We start from the raw sequence: 23,399 nt of genomic DNA, 5'->3' as shown, positions 1-23,399 counted from the left end.
GCCCCTGCTATCAGAGCTTCATGTCAAACAACAAGCCCTAAATTGCCATGTATCACAGAGCTTATTATAACAAAATACCTTTCAAAACCATTTCTCAGAGTCCTGTTTTCCCACTTGGGGACTAATATGGTTCCTTAAATTACATTTTCTGTTTAATTCTTGCTTCCCTCCCAGAATTTTTACACAATGAGAGTTACAAAGGTCTGACTCAACTTGGGAACTGTGGCATGATATCGTCCCCCAGGGGCCCACATCCCTGAAAGAGAATACTACATGTAGCCGTATGGCCCAGGGACTGCTTTCTTCCCAAACAAAAAGCATATGGGACTCCAATAATGGACCACCTTCAAGAGGGCGGCGGCACACACCGGCTCAGCCTAAAGTAAATATAATAACTTGTCAAGCATGTTGTGGGGAGCTGTAGATTTTCCCCTGGACAAACCTGGGATATCAATTAACTGGGGGAAGGGTCTCACATTAGCACAATGCAAGCTCTGAATGTCACCGAAGACTGATGCAGCTCCCAACACAGGATGTTATTCCAAAACATAACCTTGCTCATACAGTTTGTTTGCAGATGAGACCTACCCTTGAGACAATAACCACTAAAGGTCCCATCTGGGATTCTCTGTTGGCATCTTAGAGGCGATTAATGATTGTGATGAGTTTCTTTTTAAGAACAAGATACTCCTCATTTATAAATTACAAGCAAAACTAGGCTTAGACTGGCTCAAATTATTCAACATTTTTTGGTTCCAATGTCAACACCATCATTAACTTTACAATAGCCTGATGACATTGCGTAATTTTACAAGATTAAAACTTTTAATAGTGTGTCTAGAAAAAGGCTGGACTTTTTTGATTAGTGAGGAGCAGGAGAAGATGGTGCATGCTAAGATATCTGGAAGTAAACAGGCACATTGACATTTAGTACCACTTTGTTGCCTTTCTCTGTATTTATTTACCAGAAAAAATAAAGAAAAAAGGAAAACTCCCTGCTTTCTATCCTTAGTGAATTTCTCAAAATTGAATTCAAGATGCAAAATAATCACCTGAATAATAAAAGTTGAAAATATAAAAATGGAAAAAGAAAAGATCATTTTCTTAACTGCACCCTTGGCAACAAATACTAGTTGAAATTTTTAAATAAACAATTAAGAGTATTGGGTTTTCCTAATTGGGAAGAGGAAACACTTTCTTTGGCTTGTTCATAGGACAGTCACTGATAAACTTGGTCCTTGGATTCAAGGAAACATATGAAACTCCTCTCCAGAATGAAGCCTTTCTACCCCCCACAGCCCTTTCTCTTTGACTTCTACTCTCCATATAAGGCTATGGTCCAATATCACAATGCTATGAAAAGCATATAATGGAGCCAGTTATCTCTTCTTTTTGATGATCCTTGTGACCTTTGTCAAGTCATATAAGTTCTGTATCTCAGTTTCTTTATTTGTTCAATGATGTGGCTGTCCTAAATGGTCTCTAAGTTCCCATATATTTCAAAATCTCTTATTCTACTACCTAAATTGATAAATACAACAAATACTTTCATTTAGACTAACTGAGCAGGTAGAATTGGGATGGAGGGAAGCAATTTAAATCACTAAAAATTCTTTTCTTCAAAATATTTATAATAACGCTTTTCTAAATGAAAGTCTAACAGGCTACTTTCAAGGAAAAAAAAACAGGAATAATATGGCAGCTAGACCCACATTTTACTTTACATCCAAACACAGTATAATTACCTACAACAGAGCAAACATGGGCTTTGTCTCAGGGTGGCAGCATCTTGGAAGTGGGGATTCAATGCTCTTCTCAAGGGATACTTCACCCCCAGACCTCTTGAATTGAAATCTAATAGGTCATGTTCATTTAAGTCATGCTCTTCCTAATTTATAATAGACATTGTATAAATATTTGAATTGTTATTTATAGTTTCCCTCTGGGCATGCCAGTATTGTCACTGTCTTAGTCCAAAGCCTTATTATGGCACTGAGCTGATCCTGGGCTCTCCAAGGCCATGCCAATAAAACCCAACCAATCCAAGTGCTAACAAGTAAAAGAAACATTGGGAAATATGATTATCCATATGGATATCACCAGAGGACCAGGTGCAGCCCAAAGTGATTTTCCTTAAGCTCAGATCTGACCATCTTGTCCACCACTCAATCAACAACAATGGCTTCCTATTGCCCCTAGGATAAAATATAAACTCCACTGTTTGGCTTTTAAAGCCCTTCACAACATGACCCCAACTTGTCTTTCAGCCTCATTTTCCATTATCCTTTTCACACCCTCTCGAGTTCATCCAAACTGGCCTTCTCTCTGTTCCTCTCATATGACCCTCTATCTTCCATCTCCATGCATTGTCTCTCTGTCCATGTCTGGAATACATCTGTGGCTTACCTATGCTTCACAGACTCCCTTTCTTCCTTCAAGAAACATTTCTACATGCAAACTTTCCCATTGCCCCAACTGCTATCACTTTCAAATTGCCCTATTATTGAACAACCTCCTATTTATTTGTATTTATTCTCATTTTATTTGTATTTATTCTGTACCTAGCTATTCAGGTACTTGTCTTCTCCATTAGAAGGAAAATTCATCATGAGCAGTGTTTTTTTTTTTCATTCAAGGTTTTCTATTCCCAGCACCAGTACAACGACAGGAATACAATAAATGAATAATAAATGCATTGATGGACTGATTGATTGATTTGATCTGTTAAATTTGAAGAGAGGTGCTCATCACAAGGATGTCTGGAGGAAGATGAAATTTGGAGGTTACAATTCAAAGAGACACTGGAAGAGTTGTTTCACATCTTTTCATCTAAATTTCCTCATGGCAAAGATGAGTGGGGTTGGGAATGAGCTTGATGTGGACCAAGATAATTTCCAGCCTTGAAGTTAGGATCCTATTGCAATGAGGGCCACCTATTTCAAGCAAAGGGTCTTAGTGAAAATAAAGATGCATTATTTCCCCACTCAAGTTCCTGCAATCCCTGAAATCCCAGCTACTGAGCCCTTGATGAGTTATTGACTTAAGGCTAAGAATTTCTGCCTTAGAAAACAAAAGATTTGCCCTTCCTGGTAACTCATTCAGAACATAGTCATGCAATATTCCCTGCCTCCTTTCAATCCAACATGTAGAGGCTTGGTGAGTCTTCTAGTCACAAGCAACTGAAGGACCAGAGTCATTGATTTCTGGGGAGATTTGGTTGATAAAGGAGCCAGAACTGAATCCAGATACAAAAAGATTCCAGAGTCGATGGTGGTAGTAGCCAAATACATGTGAGAAACCAACTTTGAGGAACCATCGCCTTGAAACAGTGGAGTGATGCATCAGTGAAGGTATTGTGTCCTATATGGAGCGAGTCCAACCAAAAAAGAGAATAACTCACCCAGAGCTGAGGATACAATGTCCAAGAAATGACCTTGTAGAGACTCTTTGAGGGGAGGTTTCTTTGAAGATATCTCCTAGGGGTCACATATTTTTGGTTTTTAAGCATAAGCATGACTATAGTGTTTGATCTCATCTCTTTGAGAGTAAGGACTTCAGACAGGAGAGTACAGTCCTAAGTTTGGGAAATGGTTTTCTAACTTTTGTCCTCATTATACCTTCTCAGCAAATAGCCCCTAATAAAAAAAATGATATCAGGTGAGTATCCCTAAGGGTACTTAAGGCCTCTATTTTTATAAATCTTTCCCCTCAGGATTATCCCTAAAATCTTGAGGAAAAAATAACCAGTTGCCCTCCAGAGAACCAGCAAATCAAGTGAAATGTGGTCTGGGATATAAAGATCATGGAAGAATTGAAATCACATTTGCCTGAAGTTTATCAATAGTATGTAAATAAAGTTCTCTTGATTTTCTCATTTTCTTCTCTCAGGGTCACCAGAGAGACTAATTGATTGGTAATGGGCCACATAACTAACGAGAGATCTCAATCTTCTTAAATTCTGCTTATTTTATTAGATTTAGAGCAGTTTTCCCGGTTAGAGTATCTCCATGACCAAAAAATAAAAAATAAAAAGCACATATAACAGAAAAATGGTTGACCATCACAAATCCAAAAACCTCACCAGCTAAACATGAATGTGAGGCCAGTTTTAATGGCAATTGCTAAAATGTCCCTCCTAAATAAGTGGAATCACATTTTCTAAACTTTAGCAGGAATGACATATTCAAACTTTTAGTTATAAAATGTTGAATTTGCAAAGGCAAAGAGACAGAAATAGAACAGGCAATTACAAGAGGCTATTTTTTGTGAAATGCTAATTTAGCAGGCCTGACAGATGTGTTCTTGAGTGGGAAGGTGGAACTATCAGTTCAATGAGTCAAAAGTCCAGATTTCTCATCCAGACTGTCATTATCTTGTTATGTGACCTTAGACCATCCACATCAACCTTCTGAGCCTCATGTTCTCAGCAGTAACAGGGAAGATCTGAACCCTGATCCCCTTTAAATTTCTTGTGCCTTTGTGTTTCTAATAGTCCCTACAATTTGAGGGAAAAGGTTCTGCATTCTGGCCTCAGCTTTCTTTGGGCCATAAAAAGATATATTTAAACTCAGTTTATCCATGTGGATATAAAAATAAAAGGCTTATCTGCCTCCCACAGGTTTTACTACCCAAGTCATTTCACTTGCCATCTTGGAGACTCTATCTCCTAGACCGTAATGAGGATGAAAACAACTTTAATGAAGATCGTTGTGCTACTTATCTCCTAAGCATCACTCAGATGACTTTAGGAACAATTAAAATCTCCGTCTAATTAAAAGGAGATTGTTAGGATCAATATTAATCACAAATTTTTAATTTCTATGTTTCTCCCAATATTGAACTCAAAAGACATACCCATGGCATATTAAAGTTGAGGCACCAAATTACCTAGCAATATCTAAGTAGGGGCCTTTAAAGACTCAACAGTTCATTAACAATATTGTTTTACAAGGCTGACTCATTCTATTCTGGGTAAATGGTTCTTGTAGCATGGCAACCCTCATCTCCCTCTACCAGGATTACCCCCAACCCCCACTAAAGAACTTTATTTCCTGTCACTTCAGCCACGGCTGGTTCTCCACCTCCTCAAGAGGGAATACAACACTTTCTACAAATGTCACAACAGTGATTATGTAACAACAGGAAAATGAGTCAGAAAAGAGCAGGGCAAAGCAAGTGACTTTTAGGGTGATTCTAAAATGCTTAACCATATTATTAGAAACTTTTGTCCTTGTGTATCTGCTAAGGGAAAATATGATTAAATAAACAGCAGTGGAGGGCCAGCAACTAATGTTCAGTTAGAAATAAACCAGCTGTTGGGCTATTGTTAAAATAAATATAAAAAAAGCACCCAACATGCCGGCACTGTAATGTTGATATCCATGGATAAAATGGCCCAGAGCTTCCACAGGACAGTAACCAAAGAGGTAAAGATGCCTCACCAGAGGAATAACTTGAGTACTGCGCCTGAGCATAGATGCTGCAATCAAGACAACCTGAGTCAAATTCCACTTTCAACACTTGCTGACTGTATTTCTGAACAGTCATCTTAACCTATGTCTATCTCCATTTCTGCAGTTGTATCCAAAACCCAGAAGATGGGAGGAAGCGAAAAAAGGAGAGGAGGTAGCTAACTTTAGAGTGAGAATTCCAGAGGGCAGAATGGAAGGAGCAGGACAAAGCAGTGTGGGGGGGGGTAACATATTGAGGTGAATGGAATGAGGTATCAAAGGGGATTGGGGAAGGCAATCAGATGAGGAAAGTAACAGAAGGTGAGAATTTGATCATCATGAGAACAGGGATTATCATCTGTTGGAAGAAGTCCCATTAAAGAAGACAAGTGATGATAAGGTTCAAGGTCTCAGAGTGTGCTGGGTGGGCTCAGCTGAGCCCCAACCAAGCTGAGCAGGGCATCACCTGGGTGGTAGTATGTTATATAATCTTTGGTGTTCAGGAAATCAAATATTTATTACATTCTAAAATGAGTTAAGTCAACCACCTCTGCTTTGAATGTACTTCCCCATGCTAAATAGAATTCCACTCAGTATAGGGCAATCCTATTAAACCTGGCAGTCTTTTGTAGTAATCACACCCATTTTTAGATTTCCATTTATTCATTTTCCCTCTTTTACAGAGACTAAAAAAAGAGATATAACAATTTATTCTGCTAGACAAGTTTTGTTTAAACTCTTATTTTTCCTTCTCATTCATCCTGGCTGACTTATGAGGCTGTCCTCTGCTAAAGGCAACACGGTGAAAGCCACATGTTAGCCATCAGGGAGACATTTCTGGTTCTGGGCCACTGAAAGGCTACTACCCAGTCCAGAGGTCCCTGCACCTGGCCTCTTGGATCACAGTTCACACACACAATTAATTCATTATAAGGGACGCCAGGCTTGTGACTGAAGCAGTCATCTCTGTGTTGGGGTGAAAGTCCTGCCACTGACCTGGAGAAATACCTCCCCCAAGTCAAATGTTGCTAAATCACATTTCCTTCTGGCATATTCAAGGATGGTGGGGGGAATGGGGGAAGCACTAGAAGGAATGGTGGGGTTAGAACATGGTAAGTAGCAGAGCTGTGGCCTGCCCAAAGGGATCCCTCTAGCCAGCATGGAAGGATCATCAGCCATCCCAATAACCTTACAGGTGCTTATGAGCATTTGTGAGTGTGATTCCAAGCCTCACTTTTTAATGCATTTGAATTGTGCTTCACCTCCAAGGGCAAAGATCATGAAAGAAACTGGCACTCCTAAAGAATGGGCCATCATCTGATGTTAAAGTCACATCTCTAAGAGTGAATCCCATAAAAGATACCCAACCTGCGTTAATACTCAGCCAAACAATAGGGATGTGCCATGAAGACCAAAGCTTCATTGAGGTCCAACAGTTACAGAGGACTCTGAATTCTTAAAGTAATTGTCCAGGTTCACTGAGTGTGCCACTCTCCTAAGGGAAATCAGATCCCTCTCAACTCCCTGGAGACAGGGTGATGTTCCATCATCAACATCTCCCAAAGTGGAATTTCATTGGAGCTCTTCATTTTTGTTCAAGACTTTTGGTCTGTATGGATTCCACAGATTGTAACAGGAGTTTCATCTTTCCTTTGTTCTTAATGAAGCAGGAGTTTGTGATACAACTTTACTGATAGAAAAAAATGAAATGTAACCAAAAAACCAAAACCTTTCAACTGTATATATGTAACTAGGAGCATTTATTTTGCTTGGTTTCAACTGAACAATAAAGTGTTGACAATAACATGAGAAAATGATTTCCATATATATATATATATATATATATATATATATATATATATGTATATATGTTTTTCTCTTTAGTGCATTTGTTTTTCCCCTGCAATAGATGGTGTTAATCGACTATACTTATATGTAGGTTTATTTCTATTTATGGACTTCTACATAGAATACAAAGCTGTAGCCAAAGTTATTCAGTTCAGAGTTATCACTTTGGGGGGGGGGTCATTGCAAATTAGTAACTCCTCATCTTGAGTTACTCGATGTCCTAAGAAGTAAAATAATTCCCATAGATCATACAGTCAGTATGTGTAAAAGGCAGAATTCTAACTCAAGTCATCTAGTGAGTGGTTTCTGATTTGCCCAACAAGCCACCTTGGTGAAGGTGATCCCAAGGGCCATCATCTGATGGTATATTCCTACACACACACACACACACACACACACACACACACACACACACACACACACACACAGGTATATAGCTATATTTATCTAGTTCAATATTCTTATTTTAATTCTGAGAGACTGCCAGCCCCCATAGGGAGGGGCAGCTTCATTCTGTGAGTCTTGTATAATGAATGCCCAACTCATAGTAGGTCCTTAATGAATACTTGTTGATTGATTGGGGTTAGAGACCATCAAGCTCAACTGAATAAGAGATGTAAATGACTTCTCCAAGGTCACTGTGAGAGCATGGTGGAACCAGGACTCAGATTTGGATCCTCTGACTCCAAATTCAGAGCTCAACTTCCATACATACTATTACTGAACTACATTCAAATCACTCTTACTTATGCAAAATGGAGCCAAGTCTGAAAATGGGAGGGGAGTATAATTCTAGATACAGCCTTAATGCTCCCCCCGGGCAGGGGAGTCTCATTCAAATCAATCATTCTCACACAAAAGCAATTATGTTCCTTAGAGCCTCCATGACCTATTCAGAATAATGGTTTTTCTACAAAAAAAAACCAATAATGGCCACAAGATAAAATAAAATTGATTGCCAGAGGCTGTGATCTTGCTGTGGGAGACCCCAGAGCTCAGTCCTAGACCTGCACCGGCCTTAAGTGAGTCATTCACCCCATTGGGCCTCAAATTTCTTGGTGAAAATAATCACAATGGTCATTTAAACAATTACTCTAATAATAATAATAAAACCCATATTTATACAACACCTTAATATTCATAAAGCACAATTTTCATAACTACTGGATGAGGCAAATACTATACAGTAGTAGACTGATAATTTGCAAGACACATTACATTATCTATTGAATCTGAGCCTGGAAAGTAGGTGCTATTATTATTCTCGTTTTCCAAAGGAGGAAACAGAGGCAGGCAGAGGTTAAGGAATTTGCCCAGTGTTGTATCTCCAGTAAGTGCCTGAGGCTGGATTTGAACTTAGGTCTTCTCAATTCCAGGTCCACAGCATTATCCACCACACAACTTAGCCTCCCTTATTTTTTTTTCAGTGGAAGTCACACTGATATTTAAATTAACAAGTTGCAGGGTATATACAAATAGGAAATCTGGGTTCCGGTTTTGACCAAGCAATGAGTTAGTTGTGGGATCTCAAAAAAGTTAGTTTTCATGATGTTTTCTTATCTATAAAAGATGGTAAAATCTCTCCCCAGTTTTGATATAGTCTGTATGTGAGCCTCAAAGAAAACAAAAAGTCTTAAGAAATACTAGACAAAGACATACTACAGTTCACACCCCAGACAGTATTTTTGTTACTGTTGGTTTTGTTATGATAACAAGGGAAAAGCCTCTGGGCCTCAGTTTCCTAATCTTTAAAAGAAGGGGCTTTGATGAGAATGTCTCCAAGGCTCCTCTTAGCCCAGAGACACAATCACCCCATGAGGTAAAGACAGCAAGGGTCTAATGTCCTTGGTATTTGGGCAAGTTTTATTTTTTCCCTTTTGTGGCCAACTTCGAACACTTTTCAAATTTATATCCTAGATCATTAGTGTTCTCTTTGGGTTTTGCTCCTTCTCCTACAACCTAATGACCTCTTTCCTGATGCCATTAGCCCTGAGCTATATTAAAATCACAAGAGGTTGCATGAGAGAGAAACCTTGTCTCTCTTGGGGTGAATCAGAGCTGTTTTTCTTCCTCCCTTCCCCTGCCATTACAACCCTGTAAAACTTTTCTGCCGGCCCTTTAACCTCCTCTGTACCATTCCTCATCTTTCAAATCAGAGGCAGGGGTGGGGGCAGGGCTGGCCCAGGTCTAAAGGCCAGTCCCCTTGTTGTTAAAGATGCTACTTTGTCCTCCTTTGCTCTTGATATGCCAAATTTCCCATAGGAACTTTCCTATTCATATTGTAGTCATTCAGTGAGAGAACTGGAATGGATCTGGTCCCATTCCCTGTAAATTAGGAAACTTAAGACTCCAAGAGCTTTGACCAAACTATTGATTGGTACTTAGTGATGTCCTTGGCTCCAGTTATCAGAATCAAATATTCTTTCTATTGTATAGTATTATACAACTGCATAGGATTATACAAGGGTTCAGAAAACCGACTAACAAACATAATGATCAATCTGAATGAAGAATTATTTTTGGAGACAGGAATGGCCTGGAGTACACTGAATAGATGCGAGATCCCATTGGTGAGGGGGCTTTTACCAATACACATCCTGCTCTGTTTTGCTACTTGTATTTTTCAAGAGTTGTCTGGTTCTGACTTGCCTCAAGCCACATAGCCACGGGTTCTGCCCCAGAGTCTTACTCTCCATCCACTACTACATAGTCCATCCAATATCAAGGGATATGGTTTATCGATGGAAGGGATTCGCCCAGCCATTTTTCAAATCATTCCTGTCTAATATGTCATTCATTGTTTTCTCTCATTCTTCCAATCCTAAGCACTGCTCCCCAAATTCCATGTTCCCATTGACTATCCAGCTTCTAATGTTTCTTTCCTCTGTTCTCATTTTCAATATGAACCATGGATTTCAAGGAAATATTAATTTTGAGAGTGATGAACACATCATGGGTCCTTTGACTAGTCCTGGAACCAAGAAAGAGGTATGGCAAGGCTCTTTCCTCAAAGTGATGAAGTGAGGAGCTATGATGTCATGAAGAATCAGATACAACTGAAATGACTGAACCAAAATACTCTGAAAATACACTTTCTTTGGAGAAGGAATATGAATCTGGTTTAAATAGTTCTCCAAAGCTATATTTACATGGACCGATTAGTTAGCTTGGAGTGTTAAAGGGAATGCCAGAAGGAGAGAAACGCCAGTGGGTAGGTCCAAATGTCATCCCATTCAAGGACAAACCTAACTGTCATCCATGAGTCATTGAATAAGCATGCATTTAGTGCCAATAATGCTACAGCACTGTGCTAAGGTCTGGGGAAGCAAAGCAAGGCAAAAGACCATCCATGACCCCAGGAAGCTCACCTTCTGATGGAGGGGTTAGAAAGCAATCAACTCTGTACAAATAAAATTAAATTCAGGATAAATTGGAGCTCTCAACAGTGGGGAGGTCTGAGCATTTAATAGGATCAGGAAAGACTCCCTGGAGAGGGGGCATTTGAGCTGGCTAAAAGTTGCTCACTGCCAGATGAGGATTTTGTCATCAGTGTGATCAATGAAAATGAACTCTTGGGGCTTGGAGGTGCTGGGCTCACAATCAGCAGAGGGAACTGTAGGTGCTGTCTTTGTTCTCTACTCCATTTGCTACTCTCCCCCTCTATCTTTGCCCAGGCTGTCCCAAAAGTAGAGAATGTATTCTGCATTCACCTCAGTTTCCTTAAAAAAGGTATCTCAGAGGCCAGCCCCTCCCCAAGTCTCTCCTGAATCCATTCCCTCCAAGTCATCAGACAGACGTCTGGCCCTGAAATCCTTTTGCATGACCTTCTCTGCATAAATGTTGACTAGTAGAATGTCAGCCCCCAGAGGGCAGGGACTGTTTCTCTTTTGTCTCTGGCTTCCCAGCATCTAGCAGAGCCTGGATGCCATCTGGCACCCTAGAGTTATCTGACCAAATTCAATGAAATCCCTTGGAAACCTCCCTTGGCAAGGGTAGAGAGCAATAAGGAAGACAATGTTGGTTTTGAGCTCATTCACCCTTGGGAGGGGGAAGCTTACCTCTGGATGAGGAGCAGGTGGGACGAGCAAGGCCTCGCTGCTTTCAGCTATGCTGGAGGCTGGCCCATTGCTGGGTGAGCTGGGGCCAGATCCAGGAGAGCTGCTGCTCACCGAGGACTCTGTGGAAGAAAGAGAGCCATCACTGAAGAGTGAAGAATGGGGATGCCTGGAGGCCCAAACTACCAGTTATCTGAACCCCTGCCTGGGACCACAGCTAGCCATGATGCCTCAGAAGATGACCTTTATTTTCACAAGGGCTATTGTCAGAAGGGTCTTCAGACTTCATTTAGTCCTAATAAGAGTTAAGTGCGTTGCTCCAGGTCACACAGACAGTAAGTGGCATAGTCAGGATTTGAACCCCATATTCTTTCCATTGGACTACTCAATCACACCGATGTATGACTTCCCTGACAGAGGGTGATGACCTCAAAATGAGTCCCAAACAAGAGAAGATAAGTGGTCTTGGCAGATTGTTGCTCACAGGACTCTGGATGTGACCAAAGAAAAGATGTTTATTTTGCTTCGCTCTCTCCTGTTAGTGTAGGAGATAAAAATGACATACAGCACCCTCATAAAGGTCATGAAAACACTTCATCCAACCATGAGGCCCAGTATTATTCCTATGCTGGGAAATTCAATTGCCAACGGCTTCTGCTCCTCCCTCTTCTTCATCAAGGAGACTCAAAAGATGCAAAGGCTCATTCTACAGGCAGATTTTGTCAGAGGGCCTGGCAGCCCCAAAGCTCATCAGAGCCTTTCAGTGGCCTCGGATACTCCTGGGGTCACACTAACTACATTATTGGGGAACAGGAGGAGGGGAGTCAGGAGTAGAGAAAAGAAGGGCACTGGAGGCTACAAGATAAAGTCTCAGGTTGTCCTAATGTTCTCTGATAACTTAGTCATAGAATTACACTTTGAAAAAGTTGTGTCACCATCTCATCCAACCCAGAGCTGAAAAATAATCCCCTCCAGCTGATATCTAACAAGGCAATAGAATTTGGCCTTTGTCAGGCCTGAATAGCTGGGATGAGGGGAAGCCTACTCCTGCTCAGGGTAGTCTCTTCCATTTTTACATAATGGACTGATTTTAACTCACCAATGAATGAGTCAGTCAAATTCATGGGTTGGGGGAATAAATGCCAGTACCTTTGGCTTACGAATTTTGTCAACTATGGCAATTCCCTGTTTTAGACGTGTGATTCCATCAGTGTGAGGGCCTCCTAGTGTAGAAACTCTATCAGTGGAGATCAGTAATAACTGTCTGGGATGATGAAGAGGTGAGTGATTTGCCTAGGATGTGTGATATGCGATTGCCCCGATGCCAGGGACAATATCAGAGCAGAGACAGGACTGGAATCCAGGCTTTCTGAGGTCGAGGCTGGTCCATTACTTCACCAACATCTCTCCTGCTTCTTTCACCAATCCTTCCTTTTTTGTGCTATCGATATTTGCTTTCTTGACTTTATTTGAAATATAGGGGAGTCATTTGAGAAGCTACCATTAATAGTCTGCCTAGTCGTGGACTTTAAATATTCATTTCATTTAATGTCCATAAAAGAATAAAGCCTGGTTATATACCTAGCTACTAGCAAAACTATGACTCAGACCTCAGAAGTCATGTGAAAACTGTGCCAGTTCAGTGAAATGTTTTGAGAAGCTGAGGACCATATACCATTAGAACAGACCGCTTCTTAATAAATGAAAAGGAGAGGACATCTCAGACCTCAGAAGGGAGCAATGTTTATTGTTCTTGAAGACACGAGATTGTCCAAGTCATCCTCAAAACTAAGAAAGACAACCGAAAAAAATCAAACAAACCTACTTCAGTCCACCAGCCCACTGGTCAGAATTGAGTCATTATCCAACTCTTGGTGTGCCCATGGGCATTGTACACCACAGGCTTTCCTTGGTAAAGATACTGGAGTAGTCTGTCATTTCCTTGTCCAGTGGATCATTCCCACTAGAGCTGATCACCATTCACTACTTTACTTCTAGAGTAACAAATATTTCTCAGGAAAACACAATAAAATATTTGGTCAAATGACTATTTTGAAGTAAAATGACAAAACGATTATTCATGCTGCCTATCATCTTTAGAGAAAACATAAAAAAAAGTTTGATTTTTCTTTCTTTTTTTGATCTTCCCCAATAATCTCCTTTTGTAAACAAAGGCAATATGTGTTAGCTTTCTAGTCCATCAAAACCAAGTTAAGTTTTTTTTTTATTTGTCTCCTTCTGCCATATGTCGTTCCTGTACAGGCAAACCTGAAATTCCTTGCTTGCCATCTTATATTGTGTTGTGTTGTCTTCAGTGTGAAGCATTTCAGTTCACTCTCTCACTGATATAAATCTCTACAGGATCATATTCAGAGCCAGAAGGAATCTTGAAGGCCATTAAGTATAATAGCTTCATTTCACTTGAGGAAACTGAGGCAAACAGAGGTTAAATGACTTGCCCAGGATCACACAACTAGTGTCTGAAGGCAAAATTCGATATTGGTATTGACTCCAGATTTGTCTCTCTGTGCTTCTAATGTCGGCTCTGTAATCAAAGCCTTCCATTCAATAGAAAGTACAGATTCAACCCATTTTTGCCCCAGAGGAAAGAGGATGATTAAAATCATCATACTAGATTATTCTACCTCATTGATCTCAGTTTTTACTCCCCATCTCAGACAAAACTCTACATTCTTGTATTCCTCTGAAACAGTCAATATTCTCCAGCTCAGAAACTCACTAACCTAATCACCCATCTCTGAGAAGCTGCTCTGGGCTCTGTCAATCCCCCAACAGTCTTTGGCCCAAAGCAATAAAACCTAAAATAGAGTTTATTACATTTGCACAGATGTGTAAATCTATGTGAAATAAAGACTGAGAAATAATGTGCTTAGCAAGTATAGCCTAGCAATAGAGGCTGTGCTAGTCTACATAGGAACTAATGGCAAAACCAGAAGTAGTCTATAATATTCCCCAAATAACAATTATAATTATTATAAAAATAATGGTTTTTAGTTATTATTGCTATGGGTTTCAAAATCCCTTACATGTCATCTCCTTTGATCTTTTGCTGACTTCATATTTATCATGTCTTTACTTTATAAAATACTTAGTACCCAAACCTCTCTAATCTGTATTTGTTGTTCCCCCATGCCCCTCCATCATGAGTAGGGGCTGCTTTAATTCTTGCACTTGTGTTCCCAGCATTCACCATTGGGTCTGGAATACAGTAGGTATTCAATAATGATTCAGGTCTTCTAACTTCAAGATGAAAATCCAGCACTGCCACTTCCACTCAGCTGCTTCTCATCCCCTCCCAAACCTCTTAGAGATAGGTGCCACTGCAAAATCCAGCCTCAAGTCTCCCATCCTCTCTCACCTCCCTTGTTCCCAAAGATAGCTACCTATGGATCTAATCTAGAGATGAGATGGAACCATCAAAGAATATGGAGCAGGAAGCAGAGTGCCCCATCAGAGGCATGTTCTAGACATTCAAATGTGCAAGAAGAGTGGATCAGAGAAGGAAAAGTCTAGGAGTTGAGAGGTCAATCCAAAAGAGGTGGTGAGGGCCAGAGCCATACACATGGAGAAGAGATAGATGGAAACAAAATGGCATCCATGTACAATGAGTAGGAATTGACAATGACTGAATTTGGAGAATGAAAGAGAAGAAAGAGCCAAGGAAATTCCAGTCTTAAACTTCAGTGAAGCAAGGAATGACGGGAATCTGAAACACATCCTGGGAGATGAAGTGCTTAGGGTGAAGAAAGAGATATACATTTTCTTACAAGGACACTGTGTGTATGGATTCATATTAAGTGAATATGCTTAATTTTATCATGTATTTTTACATTTAGGAAAACAGAAGGAGGTAGCAGAAGTGATGAAGGAGAAGGAGAACCATTGACTTTTTTTTTAAACTTAGATTGAAAGAAAAAAGAAATCCCAAAAGAGAGATGCAGGGCTACTTCTAAAGTAGCAAAACTTCTAAAGTAATGTGTTGAATTGATTGCATATTTTTAAAAAAATGTTTTAATTTAGGGAATGAAACAAGTATTCCCATCATGTAGTATAATTAGAAAAGATGATTGCACATGAAATTGCAGATCGATTACATACAATTTCGTATTTTTTAAATATATAAAAGTCATCACATATTTTTTCCTCCTTTTTCCTTCAGCTCCACACCCTAGAGGTGACTACCATTAAATGTATGTATTTATGTATATGTGTGTCTTTGTATATATACAATATATATATATATATATATATATATATATAGCACTATATGTATACAAAGCAAGCTTAAAAGAATAGGAGCTCTCAGTTTCCTATGCAAGCCTCTTTTATCTTCTATTTTGCATATGGAAATTATGATATTTCTGTGCTGGTTAAATATAGGATAAGATGAAAAGGTGATGTCACTGAGATAAATAGGGAAATTTGGAGGATGGATTGGAAGGAAAGAGAATGAAAGACCCTTTTGACATGTTGGCTTTGAGGTCCTCCTGGTTGGTATACTCAGAACCTTCCAATGGGCAGTTGACCATGTTCCCATGATTCTTTAACATTTCAAGTTCTCCATGATTCTAGGTCCTTTTCACCATGCAGTAGGAAATCATTTAAAACTTTTAGCAAATTTTAGCAAAAAATCCCCCCAAATAGATTGGGGATGATTTAATGATGCAATTAATTCTCAGTGCAGACCAAATTCATTAATTTTTAACTTTCAACAATGCTCCTTTTACAAGTTCAATACCAGCATCCTGGCTCACAAGGTAGATATATCTCAATGTTTCTTTGATAGGAACTAAAATAAGTTATCAGTAAATGTGAGCTTTACAAAAAAAGTGAAGTCCATATCACTTCAACAAAACAAATTAATAGTATTTAAATAATTTTTGCAACTTTACAAGATACCATTTCATTTTGTTATTTACCAATAACAAAGGTAATTGAAGCTGAGAGGGAAGTTAAGTGACTTACTCAGGGTCTTGAATACCATTGGTAAGTATCTCAGATAAGATTTGAATTCAGGTCTCCCCATCTCATAGTACATTGCCCTGTCTACAACAATATCTAATGATCTTACAAACAAATGCAGATTCAGGAAACAGGAAATCCCATCTAGAAGTCAAGGTTGCAGCTTTAGCAAGCTTATTCAATTAGAAATGTTCCCCAAAAGTCCCTGTCTCAATATAGGTCTTAATGGTCCTATGATAATGTTAACTTTTAAGATCATAGGGTGTCTACAATGAGGGTCACAAATTAATACGGGGAGAAAAAGTTAGAGTCATTGAAAAGACTGAGATTTAGAGTCAGAGAAACTAGCTTTGAATCCCAGCTCTCTCAGTTCTTTATATCAAACAAGTCACTGAACTGCCCTGGACCTCAGTTTCCTCATCTGTAAAATGAGAGCATAGAAAAGGTGGCCTCTAAAGACTCTTCCACAGCTTGATCATTATTCTTATGAACTCTAATATTCTATAGTTTTTAGAGTCATTGTAACAAACTCTCCTATAAATTGAGCACTTACTAAATCCACCCCAGAGATAACTCAGATGGAATTGGACTAAATTCTTCCCGGTATTATCAGGGTAAGAATGTGAGAAACATAATGATTTCAAGAAGATGGGGACCCCACTTTAGAGAACCACTTCAAGAAAAGCAAATTTTAGAAAATCTTGATGTCACCCTTCATACAAACAGTTGAGATCATGAAGTTTAGAATACTCTTTTTCATTCCTGAAGATAACACTAAAGATGTCTACTGGTGTGATTCAGAGTGCTTAAGAGTGGAACAGTTAGATATGATTTAAAATTCAGAAAGATTCAGAAAGATTTAGAATCCCTGACTCACCCCATGAATCTGAAATGAATGTTTAATAAAATCAAAATCAAATTTCATTTTTTTTTAGGTTTTTGCAAGGCAAACAGGGTTAAGTGACTTGACCACGGCCACACAGCTAGGTAATTATTAAGTGTCTGAGACCGGATTTGAACCAGGTACTCCTGACTCCAGGGCAGGTGCTTTATCCACTACGCCACCTACCTGCCCCCTCAAATTTCATTTTTTAAAAACATCTGCCACTGTGAGGCTCTGGGCAAGTCTCTTAACCTCATTGGGACCTAGTTTCCTCATTGGTGAACTTAGGAGTTTGACAAAATGACCTCCAAGATTCCCACTAGTTCTCAGGACATTACTCACTGATCCTAGGATTCTTTTCCCTTGACTTTGGTCTGTTTGTTTTATTCCAATAATCTTGTTTCCAAATGGATCTCACTACTAGTGTCCTCTCTATTATTACATCAGTAGTCCACCATATCAATGGTCAACTTAGAATAGGAGCCCTTAACTGGAGACCCATTTTTATGTTGTGTGTGTGTGTGTGTGTGTGTGTGTGTGTGTGTGCATAATATGGAACTCCATTTCAATATAATTGGCTTTGTTCTCTCTGCTTTTTGAGTGCAGTGTCTTGCACATTTCTCTAGCATTTGGGGGGTTGATCACTGTTGCCTTTAGAAGTGAAGGTGGGATTGGGTTTTTCCAAGAACACTAAGAATGGAACTTCCTTGGCTTTTCACAGTCCCATGAAGACTAAGGGGTTCTTAATGCTTGAGTTCTCCATTCACTTTTCACTACAAATAACTAGATGTTTTCTGATGCCAGATCAGACCTGACCAGGCAGGAGGGGGTCTGGAAGACATAAAGCTGTTTTCCTTACCTGGTTCCCCCTAACCAGTGTGTGTGTGGGTGGGGGGGAGGCTAAATCAGAGGCAATAAATGCAACTGAGAGGGGAAAATGGCAAATTTTTATCCCTCTGTGAAAGTTGACAAATGGCCTTCTCCTCTCACTCACCCCAGTTCCCCAAGAAACACAGAAAGTCATTAAAGAATTGAGTCGGTGTATGAAAGAAACCAAGATTGAATCCTCCACCCAGAGGTTTGTTTCCCAGATGGACATTCAAGTAGAATGGGGAGAAGGGGGCGGGGGGGGATTCGAGGTTTTCCTCTGCTCTTCCCTTTTCCAATTTCATTAAAATAAAAGTTGCCTGGAATTTCCAAATTTCACTGCCTGACTCTGTCGAGATTAAGATGAGCTTTGGCCTGGCTGCCTTAGACCCAACCAACACAGAGTTCATCCACTCCTTCATTTCCTGTTTCACCTCATTGGTGAAAAAAAGACCCAGGCTGAGTGCATTTTCCTTGCAGGCTTTTCTCAGAAATGATGGCGCCCTGGAAGACAACTTTCAGATGCCGGGGGCAACAGGCCCGCTTGTGCCTCTGAGGGTAAGTCTGGCCCGGCCTCAATTACCTGTCACCTCAAACACTCGTTTCTTGAATGAAGTGACAACATTTCCATCCTTCCGCCTGAGTAAGGGGCTGCTTCTCCTCTCTGTCACTTTCTGTTTTAATCGGGATCGCACCTTCAAGTTGGGCTCTGAGGCTGGGGATTGAGACAAAAAAAAAATCGATAAAAACCTTTTCCAATAGAGCTGCACCTGTTTCTCTCTAGATTTAATTTCAAAAAAGCTCGTCCGTCCCTGCATTCTCTGTTCTGAACCTCAGCTCTAGGTGCTAGACCCAAAGCCCTAAGATGGTCATTTAATCAGTATCGTTGCAAGAGCAAAATAAGTCAGCTGAGAAACCATAATGATGAGAATCAGAACAACATCTGGTACACGGCCTCAATTCTTGCAAAATCTGAACAAAGAATTACAGATGTCCTTATGCAGATAGCTATGTGGGCATAAGACGCATATGTCCATAGTATATGTTATGTATATGGATTTCTCTACATGTGTATGCATCATCATCTTTAGAACAATAGGTCCTGGAACGGGGGCTGAGCTAGGAATTCTCTAGAATGACAAAGTCACAGGAATGGCCCATGCATGCACACACACATGCATGCATACACACATATACATGCACATTAGAAACAGACATATGGAATGATCTACACAGGCAGATGCACATGGATGCACATGTAAACACACACACATGCACAGAATAAGTGGTAGTTTCTGTTGAAATCCACCTTCTCTTATTCTGGGCATGTCCACGTTTTCCTCTTGGCTTATCTACCAGTAGATGTTGGGCTATTAATGGGTAGGTTAATCATTCCAGAGACGGAGTAGTCCTGACAAGATTTATGACATGACATTGTCCCTTGCTCTTAATTTTCTCAAAGGTGAAACCCAATAAGAGACGAGATTGAAAGTCTATGGGATTTTAAAGACTTCTGCCTGACCCCTAAACTAGGTAGACGCCTATATGGGCAGAAGCAGACACCTCGTCTAGAGGAGGATTTATGTGGGACTCTGTCCTCTGGAGTGTTGTGAAATCAGGAGTTCCAAGCCAGAGCCCTGGGAAGAAAGTGGGAGTGGGGGGATGGGGGAAGAGCTCTGCCCACATACCAATCCCTATTCAACAAAGCTTATGGTCATATGGCTGTTATCACACAGTCAGCCTAGAATCAGTTGACTCCCAAAAGGGGCTGGTTGACCCACGGAGATCACAACAACTACTGGAACAAGCTTTCTGCCATTTTCTTTCTGGGTTTATCTTGGAACCATCTAGTGGTTTAATTGTTGTCTAGGAGCACTGAAGGCAAAAATTGGAATCAGAAAGATGGAGATTCAAATATTACCTCTGACACAGGTGGGAGGATCCTGCACAAAGCAACAGTTAATCTCCTTCAGTTTTCATTTCCTCATATATAAAATAGGAATATTACAACACCTACCTCCCAAGGGCTGTTGGGAGTTTCAAATGCAAAACTGTATGTAAAATGTTTTGCAAAACTTAATTTAATTTAAAAAGCTACCTGAAAAACTGAGTCACTCACACAAGGATATCGGGTCAGATCTAGACTCATGGAATGTGTGACTCCAGAGCTGACATTCTATACACTGCCCCATCTAGCTGGTCAATTAACTAAATTAGGATCCAGATCTCTTTGAAGTTACTCAGACAAGATCTGGGGTTTTTTGTTTGTTTGAAGGAACCAAGGACCACTGTCTTTGAACCTAGGAAGTCATCCAACAGAATCGAACTAACCTTGATGATCCTTGGCCAATGCCATCTCCTCCATGAAATCTTCCTATACCTCCAATCAAGAATACTATCTCCTTCCTCATAATGCCCTTACATTTCTTCCAAATCAACCATCTCCACAACCTTTAACTGATTCCTCTCCCTTGTCCTTTCACCATCCTCTTCTGGATATGCTTTCCTTTTTCCCATGTCATTCCTAAAATGGAGTACCAAGAACTGAACACCATAAACTACATCTGCTCTGAGGCAAGCTGCTAATGACAGGGCTACTGACTCTCCCCATTGAAACACTCTACTTTTCTCAAAGTGACCCAGAATTCACCTTACCTTTCTTGGCTTTTTCATGTTACACTGTTAAAAAACACTATTCCTGTGATTTCCTAGAACCCCCCCCCCCCAATACACACAAACACACAGACCAGAACTTTTTCACAAGACCAAGAGAAGTGGGTTTTCCTTTGGAACCCAGAATTTTAAGCAATTCGTGAAGGACACACTGAAAACATGAAAAGGAAATCTTTTGGCAGATAAGGAAATATCTTCCACATTCTGAGAAAGAAGAAACAGGTACAGGCACCAGAGTGGAACTCAACTGTTCCTTTAAGCTAGGTTCAGAAAGAACAACTCCTTGCATGTGCTTGTTTCTATTTAACCATCAACAAAGGAGAGAGGAAGACACCCAAGAGAAACAGTGATGGGAGTTCAATGGCTAGAAAAGGACTAGACTTGGGCAGAGGAAGACCTAGATCCAATTCAAGCATTGATGGTGACTGAAAAAGTAACTCAACTGCCTAACTGTTTTCATACTGTTTCTTCATCTTGATAATGGTGGAAGGCTGGAGAAGCTGGCTTGAAGGGTTGGACTGAACCTTGTCCACAGGCGAATACAACTTCACAAAACTTAAGTGAAAAACTAGATTTATTACAATGAAGTGAAATTGTGCGTAAAGTATAAAGCACCATATTGATGAGGGTAGCTACGACAATTTTTCTCTTTCACTGCAGTGAAAGGCATTTTGCAAAGCTATTTACTTTAAAAAAATGCAATGTAAAATTCTAAGCATGGAGTGAGCAGAGCACAAATTTAAGTGAAGCTTAATAGTTTATGGAAGTAACCCTTGGTGAGTCTTTTAATCAAGTCTCATGTAAGTCAAACAATATTATATATGTGAAGAATTTGACAAACTTCAAAATAACATATAAATATTTCTGATAAAACTATTTCTGAATATTATCTGCCAATTATGAAAACTGAGGCACAGAAAAGTCATGTGAATTGCCCAGTCATAAAATTCTGGATCCCATGTTCCTTTTTCTGCAGAAGTCTTGATAAAGCTAATTTGGTCAACGCAATCAAAATAGGAAAATTATTTAAGTGATTTTTTTACTTTTCTCATAATATGTAGAAAAATATACAAAATATCTAACACATATATCTCCTTGTCCTGTATATTAGCTCAAAGCATTTCTCAGAAGGACAAGCACCCTACGATCCCAGTCCTAATTCCATCATGCTAATCTCACTTTTCTTCACCCCACACTCTGTCCATCTGCCTTGTCTACTTTCAGAGACAGAGACCTAAGAGGTATGTATATAGAGGAATATGGGTATAAAGACATATATAGAAATATACAACACACGTATACATACAAATACGTCTACATGGCCCTAGACCCTTGAGAAAAGCCTTTGGCATCTTTTTTTGAGCTTGGTTTCCAGTCCCCAGTGAGGTCCATCACCATGTCACTGAGCTGTATGGGTATTTGGGAATGATGGAGACCTGTCATTTTATGGGTAAAAAAGGTCCAGAAACTCTCTGGGAGTGCGACCTACTGAAGTCCAATCTGTTCTGCTCTTCAGGCACATTGGCAATTCCCTTCCTGAACCACCTTTATTTGTAGAAAGGGTTAGTTCTATTTTTAATTCTCTCGTGTCTCCCAATGGCACAGGACTTCCATTCCAGTGACTTACTAATGGGATGTAAATCTCTGAGCCTAGAAAGAGAGTTGGGGAAGAGAGTGAGGATGAGGGGAGGGAAACAGAAGAGAGAAGAAAGAAAAAAGGGGGGACATGGGAAGAAAGAGAGGGAGGGGGAAGAGGAGGGAAAGATAAGTGGGGAGAGAGAAAGAGAAAGAGAGAGAGAGAGAGAGAGTGTCTCTTTTTGCCTAAGTGCATTTCCTGCCCAGTCTCTCTGATTGCCTTCCTATTTTTATCCCCGACCATCACATTCTGCATTTCAATCAATCACATCAACAGAAGGCAGCCTGTGAGTGTGTAGATGTGAGTACAGCTGAAATCTGTGAGCCTGCTGAGATAACCTTGCAGAAAAAGATGGCTTATCATTATTTAGATGAAAACAGTCAATTTTAAAATGAAAAAGAAACCTTTAGGCTTTTTTTCCTATCTTACCAAAGCAGGAATGGGAAATACTGAGTCACTGAATAATAATAAAAGCTTCTGAAAATGGCTTTCCAGCCTGCCCTGGAGGAGATGCAGGCACCTGAAAACATTCTCACGCTGAATTATTTATGTGAACATAGAGTTGTCAGATAAAGTGTGGGGCAAGTGACAGGCAGCACCATATTCAAGGAACAGGGGCCCAGAAGGCAGACCATTCCCTGCCAGGAAGGCAAGCAGTCCAAATCAAGGGGGAGTAGATCTGACTTCTGAAAGACTCAAGCTCTAAAGAGATGGTTAATTAATGAAGAAAGTCTCCACCAAAAACCTTCTATGGTAATGGTGAGGGTCTCCAAAAGCTATTTTCAAATGGTTTTGTGTTCATGCCAGAGTCAGCGGGATCTTGGACTTACTCTCCAAATTTATCCCATCCAACTCCTACAAGGAAGATTAATCCTTTCTGAAGTATTTCTCACAAATAGTTATCCAGTCTCCACTCATTGTTTCAGAACCTATTATTAGGGTGGATCAAGCATAAACTATTGAAGGGCTCTTCCTGACCTCATCCCCAAACACACCTCCTAGAA

The 23,399-nt window shown here is 40.0% G+C and overlaps 1 protein-coding gene across 9 annotated transcripts in view; it reads right to left on the bottom strand.

Annotated features, from left to right (window-relative positions):
- Positions 1–23,399, bottom strand: part of HDAC9 (histone deacetylase 9) — a 947,449-nt gene that overhangs the window by 374,179 nt on the left and 549,871 nt on the right. For 7 of the 9 annotated variants that reach the window (XM_074195439.1, XM_074195435.1, XM_074195440.1 and 4 more), the window contains 2 exons: positions 18,670–18,801; positions 11,357–11,475 (listed from right to left, as the gene is read on the bottom strand). In XM_074195439.1, coding sequence (XP_074051540.1) covers positions 11,357–11,475; positions 18,670–18,801 — 251 coding nt within the window. The remainder of the gene's footprint in view (positions 1–11,356; positions 11,476–18,669; positions 18,802–23,399) is intronic. The other 2 variants (XM_074195442.1, XM_074195441.1) reach the window with 1 other exon arrangement.

The sequence above is a fragment of the Macrotis lagotis genome, chromosome 7, assembly GCF_037893015.1.
Source record: "Macrotis lagotis isolate mMagLag1 chromosome 7, bilby.v1.9.chrom.fasta, whole genome shotgun sequence".
Lineage (NCBI taxonomy): Eukaryota > Metazoa > Chordata > Mammalia > Peramelemorphia > Peramelidae > Macrotis > Macrotis lagotis.
Note: the sequence above shows the minus strand (reverse complement) of the source record. Positions and strands in the feature narration are given on the sequence as shown.